This window comes from Etheostoma spectabile, chromosome 13 (assembly GCF_008692095.1).
Source record: "Etheostoma spectabile isolate EspeVRDwgs_2016 chromosome 13, UIUC_Espe_1.0, whole genome shotgun sequence".
In the NCBI taxonomy this organism is placed as follows: Eukaryota; Metazoa; Chordata; class Actinopteri; order Perciformes; family Percidae; genus Etheostoma; species Etheostoma spectabile.
This window is the reverse complement of record NC_045745.1, coordinates 27,408,739-27,415,273: the sequence shown is the minus strand read 5'-3', so window position 1 is coordinate 27,415,273 and position 6,535 is coordinate 27,408,739. Positions and strand designations below refer to the sequence as shown.

At 40.9% G+C, this 6,535-nt stretch overlaps 1 protein-coding gene across 2 annotated transcripts in view; it reads left to right on the top strand.

The window, feature by feature from the left end:
- The first annotated feature begins 1,642 nt into the window (after positions 1–1,642).
- The window catches only part of scn4bb (sodium channel, voltage-gated, type IV, beta b), a 10,857-nt gene continuing 5,964 nt past the window's right edge, over positions 1,643–6,535 (top strand). The window contains exons 1-2 of one of the 2 annotated variants that reach the window (XM_032534021.1): positions 1,643–2,002; positions 2,277–2,581. In XM_032534021.1, the coding sequence (XP_032389912.1) occupies positions 2,497–2,581 (85 nt within the window). In that variant the 5' untranslated portion in view covers positions 1,643–2,002; positions 2,277–2,496. Of the gene's footprint in view, positions 2,003–2,264; positions 2,582–6,535 lie in introns of both variants that reach the window. The other variant, XM_032534020.1, reaches the window with a different exon arrangement.

Here is a 6,535-nt window from a genome sequence, read left to right as displayed (position 1 = left end):
CTCCTTCACTTGGGGTAAGGACTCACTCCCTGCCTGAAGAAGGCACTCCATTGATTTCCACAGATATGGTCTTTAAGGAAAAATCATCAGAGGAAAACCTCTTCTATGTCGTCACCACAAAAATCAGAGTTTGACATTTGCAAATGAACATATAGACAAGCCAAGTGCAAACAAGTTCCGTGGACCAATGAGGTTAAAATAGAACTTTTTGGCCGGAATGAGCAAAGATACATTTGGAAAAGAAAGGGCACAGAATTTTATGGAAAGAACCTCTGTCCAACTGTTACGCATGGGGGGGGGGGGATCAATCATGCATTGGGGTTTTATTGCAGCCAGTGGTACAGGGAACAATTGAAAATCTATGGATAGACCTTAAAAGAGCAGTGCGTGACAGACAGCCAAGAAATCTCAAAGAACTGGAAGACTTTTGGAAGGAAGAATGGGCGAAGATACCTCAAACAAGAACTGGAAGACTCTTGGCTGGCTACAAGAAGCGTTTCCAAGCAGTGATACTTGCCAAACTCTGCAGGGTGCCCAAACTTTTGCAGACGCCATTTTTTTGTTTTCTGTTATTTTGAAAGTGTAAATGATGGAAATAAAATCTAACATTTTGTGACATACTATATGGATGTCTAATCTGTCATTTGGTGCCTTTTGGTGATTTTTCCATCTTTTCTTGGCTTCTTTATGCACTTTAATACAAATTTTTACCTGGGGTGCCCAAACTTTCAAGCCCCACTGTATGAATGCAGAGTTAACCAGGTCTAAAATTGACTGATCAAATCTGGAAACATTGAGCTAAGTCCTTCCTCTGTCATATCCTGCAGTTAATAGTGCAGACACGTGCTATTGGTAAGCTGTTGATGACTGATGTGTTTGTACATTTATTGGAAAGGAGCTGTCCCGTTGTGAAAAATGACTGCACACACCGCCTCATGTTATAATGCACTTGCAGCTGCATTGCACTGATCACAAGAGAGTACTGAATGCCTCATGATATACAAGATAGTTTGACCTTCGAGACATTGGAGACACATACATACACACATCACCGGTGGCTGTGGATTATCCTGAGCCAGGGGAATATGAGTACCGGCAGGAGTTTGCCTTTTTGGAAAGGAGGAGAGGAGAGTCATAGAAAAATGTTGTTTTTCCATCTATGGAAGGATATAGAAATGTGGAAACATTGTTAAAGTCGCATTCCAGTTAAAAACTCAGACATTTCAAATTGTGTTAGTACTGTATTGTTTCCCCTCCCTTTTGTACTTCTGTGATGCTGAGTTTGATACTTTAAAGGTGACGTTATCAGTGAAAGAACATGTCTTTTTATGAATGGATGATCTGGATATGGGACTATGTCTGGTCCGGCCCTGGGGATGCGTAACACAACCTCCTCCTTAACCTGCACTGCAGAACTTTTCTCTGATCTTCACAAACACACAGAAGTGCCTGGGTCTGCATACACACCCCGAGTCAGGAGATGGGGAGGAGGGTGAGGCAGGGAGGGGAGCAGAGAGAGGAGGAGTGAATGGGGGGGTGATGGAGGAGAGAAAGAGAATACGTGGGATATGGGGGGCAGGTGAGGGAGGAGGGACTGAGGGATGAGGAGCGAGAGAGAGAGAGAGAGAGAGAGAGAGGTGGCATGCAGCCAACGGAGAGGACAGGGAAAAGTTGTGAGGTAGCCGGAGGTACGGGCAGGGAGAAGAGTCAGTGTCATTGGCGCTCTGCTAAGTAGGAATGAGAGCAACGGCTTTTCATCCTGTCCGTCAGTCTCTCTGCGTTTCTGTCTGTCTTTCTGATTGTCTCTCCCTCTCCTTTCTAATTGTCTCTCATCCTGGCTGGCGCTGCAACGTTGCTGGCTCTGCAGTGAAAGTGCTGGCTGGTGGATTCTCCTTGAGTGAACCCTGACTGTGCGCAGTGTTTGCCACTCCGTTACTGTCCTGTCCACCCTGACTCAGCTGTGCAGGCAGCCTGCTGGCTCAAACACCGGCTGCAGGAGCAGGTAGGCATGACAAAACTTGAAATGTGCATGTTCTGTTTTTTTCTTTAGCTTTACCCCTTTTACATTAGCTAACACAGGAAACATGCAATTACACATTATATTTGTAAAATAAAAAAATAAACTTGTACTGTCTTTGCTTATTTAGGGACTTACTGTAAATGTCCTATTTTGAGATTTCAGTTTAATAACTTTTGTCTTCTTCCCTTGTCTCTCTGTGTGTTTCTTCTCCCTTCCTCTCATTTGCCCTCTGTCTAACCTACAGTCTCTTCGACAGAATTGCTGTAAGGGGTTGGCGTGCAGTCTTCGTACCCCCGGGACTAGTGAAGGAGCACAACTGGGACGTGCCTCGTTTGGTGGCCAGACATCCAGACAGCACCTTCCAGATTTAATCCAGGAAACCCCAGAGGCCAAGTTGTACTAAAGGATATTATACGAGCTATCTGGAGCCTGCTGGATCCTGCAGCAGTATTTGTTTCGGAGCAGATCTGGCTGCCATGGAGGTCCAGTGGGTTGGGGTTGAAGTCCCGAGGCTGGGCCTTCCACACACAGCTGTCGGCCTGATCTTCTCTATGCTGCTTGGTAACGTCTGGCTCTCACTTTACGTCACCTTTCTTTAGTTGCTCTGTGAACGTTATGCCACAGCTGATGTGCACTTTGCCTCCTCATCTCTCTTTTTGGAAAATTTCACAATTGTTTTTTGTTTTCACTTCCTACTAAATACCAAAAGCTTGTGCCAATATCACTGTCTGTGTTATTATGCAGAGCAATGATACTGTGGCTTTCCCAAATGTAACATTGACCTTCATCAGCTTTTGAGCTACGTAGGTGTTAGCTGCAATTGTATTACAGGCATGTGTTAATACAGTAGGTTTCACAGATGGTTATTACTTTGGTGACATGACTAGTTTGCTTGATTATTGCAGTAGTTGCATTTTTAATCTCATGAGCAAAATGTGCTGCTGGTTCTGCCTAGAAACAGATAAGGACTAGTAAGATAAAGTGTTTGGACAATAGTTGTTGAAATCAATCATTTTGGCGTTATCTGTAATGCATGTAGGTTTGGATTGGGATTGTGTGTCATCAAAAGGAAATGTCAGCAGAATAGTGGCCCTTGTGCTAGGAGAGCTGTGTCAGACTGCAGGCGTTCTAGACGAGGCCCTGACATTCACAGCATATTGTGCCGAACAAGCAGTGTCTAGTTAAACATCCCTTTTAATTTCATTTGATTCATCATTTCCTGAGATTAAGAATGAGTAATTTTGCAGTGACCGTACAGTAATATCACAGTGGGTCTCCAGATCTGACAGTGTTGTCTCAAATAAATTCCTACAGAGATCTGAGACTGACAGTGGTGATAGTGTACCGTGTGTTACGGTGTTTTGATATACAGTGTAAGGAGTGATTATTTGATTATTTTTTTGCCTGAGATGCCAACCCGATATTTCCAATAAAAAATGCATTCCATTTGAATCCAATTTCCGTCATAGTTGAAACTTATATATCCTGTAGACTGGCATAGATGTCACCATTCTGCATGTGTCATGCATTGTCCATTATCTAACAACTAACTATTTTGAGTAAATAATATCTGTTAATAAGATGGTCAATATGTGTCTGTTTAATACCATTTCTAACATTGTTTCCACATTTATTACATACTACTCACAGTACATACTTAACAGATTTGTTTAACCTACTCATGGGTGTGGAGAATCAGCGGAGCAATAGTACAGCAAGTACACATTAGAAGATTAACCATCCATGAGAAAATGGTCTCTGACATTATGCGTAGGAACTGTAGGTTGTTACTCTTAAAACATTTCCAGTCTAGTAAAATCGATTATAATAATTCTCAATCCATTTAAATATTTATCTCCCATTTACACACATAAACTGTCTCAACAGTGTTGCCGAGTAAACATTTTAATGTTGTTCTCAGAACAAGAATGGCTATTTCTTGCTTACAGGTGTGGTCTTTATTTAGAATGAACAACAAACATTTTGACCTCTCATAGCCAAAACTACACGGCAGACTTAACCAGCAGATGCAGGTGGCCTAGTAGCAGAGAGAAAGATGCTGCAGCAGTTTCCCCTAAGCATCATTATCATATTTCTACTGTATGAGGTGGTTAAGAAGGTACCTCACTGTACATTACACTTGTTAAGCAGCAGATACACTGCTGTAGTGATCTCATGTCTCTGCATTTTGGCTTCCAATACCCTGTTCATGTTCATTTTGAATTTTGTTCCACTCTGCGAGACACCTTGTGTTGATTCGACATCCCAACCAGTCAAACCAGTTTATGTCTCTTTTCACACCTTTGACTTCTAAGGAATAACATGGAATCTTGTCCGTTCTTAATCTAAAATACCAGTCTTAAAATCTAAAGAAAGGCTATCTAGTCCCGTTCACATGTGGTTAAACATTGCATATTATAATAGCTGGTGGTTTATTGTAGAGCTAGAGTACAACAAAGCTTATTGTAGGTATATCTGTTCTGGTGTAAATGTCTGCCGATAAGTAACAAGAAATTGCAGTACCGAAATAATAAAGCAGGTGGGAGGCAGTTTAGAAACAGTGTCACCATTATATCGTTGATCCACCAGAGGGCATTGACAAGTGGATTTTTCAACTGCAAAACATCCTGTTCAGTATGTATCATGATAATAATAATAATAATAATAATAATAATAATAATAATAATAATAATATATATATATATATATATATATATATATATATATATATATATATTTAAAAGGGTATCAACATTTTCTGGTATATTTTTTAAGTTCCTAAATATTGAGTTTTGGTTGGGCTATATTCTTTTGTTACTTGGATGTACAAGATGTTTTTAGAAATGATGTTGGGAGGATATGTGAATGCATTAAAAACAAACAATTGTTCTAAAGATGACATATGTAGGCTAGGAACTGGAGCATCTGGAGCTGTTCTACTTCTATCTGAAGCACATTGCAAAACAAAACTAGAGACCTCAATAAGAAATTAAATAAATCAACATGAGAAAGAGACAATGGGCAGGAGGCTACTGGTTTAAGTAGAAGTAGTAAGGTTGGATTGTCAGAGACTAAACACAAGGAAATCAAGGTTCTTGAAAAAGAACAGCATCCTTTTACATGCTATTTTACTTCTTTTGTTCTTGGTCTCTTGTCGGCAGCTTGGTAAACAGAGTATTCTTATGGAAAACACAGATTTTAAGGACACACAGGGACAGATGGAAAGAAGGAAAATTGAATATTACCCAAATATTGTAAAAGCTTAGATAAATAAAGCTCGAGTGACACAATGTGCATGAGGAGAGAGATGGGAGGGGTGTTGCTGTTGCTCTCTCGTCACTGTTTCTTACTGATTTTGCAATCTCACTGTGCTGCATTGGACCAGCTGAGCAAAACGACTGGAGAGAGTGAGTTTTGTGAGATAGCTAGGGTGAGATAAGAATGAATCAACAACATTCCCACGTACTGTACGCCTCCTTCGCTGTGTGACGCCGTATCTGCTGTCCTTAGCCATGTCAGTCCATGTTTGCTGCATTTGTGCTTGACAGACATTGACCTTGACTGTTTTCTGAGCAAAGTGTAACAGTGGGCGCAAAGCAGAGGGCAAAAGCTTGGGAATGTTAGAAGCAGTGCAGAAAACACAGCTTCCTCTGAAACCATCCATCTTATTCGGGTGTCAGTGTTACGTTTTCTCTCTGAAACCTCTGCATATGTTTACTGGCACGTTGCAGGCATGTAGTTTACACATCACACACTAGATGGAAGCATCAAGCACAAGGTAATGTTAAGTAATGGTGTAAAAAAAGAGGGAGAGAACAGACCTACAATACAGTCTGTCCTTGACCAGCTGAAGGATGTACTGCAATATATAACTTAATACCTGGTCACAAAAGATAAATGGTTAGGTGAAATACCTGCTAAGACAAACAATAATTAAGACATGGCAGTTTTTATCTGTTTTGATTGGTGGAAGTGAGATTTAAAGCCTCTGAACATCCACACAGGTGTTTTCAGTTCTTCCTGCTGACTAGACTGCTCAGGTCGAAGGTGGGCCTGAGCTTTAATGGGAAAATAATAGGTCACAAATTCTTTCTACTAATAAGGATGACAAAGCTGTCATTGCCGTGCACTAACAGGTGCAACAACACTAACAGTGGAAGATGTCCATCACTCAGTCTGACCACACCAACACAGTCCTAGAAGAAGTGTCCAATGAGCCACATTAACTGGAAACACCTGTGTGTTTAATGACGGGGACTTCATGATGCCGTGTGACTGTTGTGTTACAGTTCATACAAGAGGCTCTGCAGATTTCATCCTCTGTTATTTACTGTAATGTCACAAAAAGGACGTAGTGGTGTCATGTTACAGAGGGTTTGACCAGTCAAGTGCCAATAATAGACACATTACGTATATGTATGTGTGTTCTTAAGATCATGAGAATGTAACTTGTTTTAAAATACTCAATGGGAAAAATAATCAGTAGCTCAGTCCGTAGGGAGTTGGGTTGGGAAC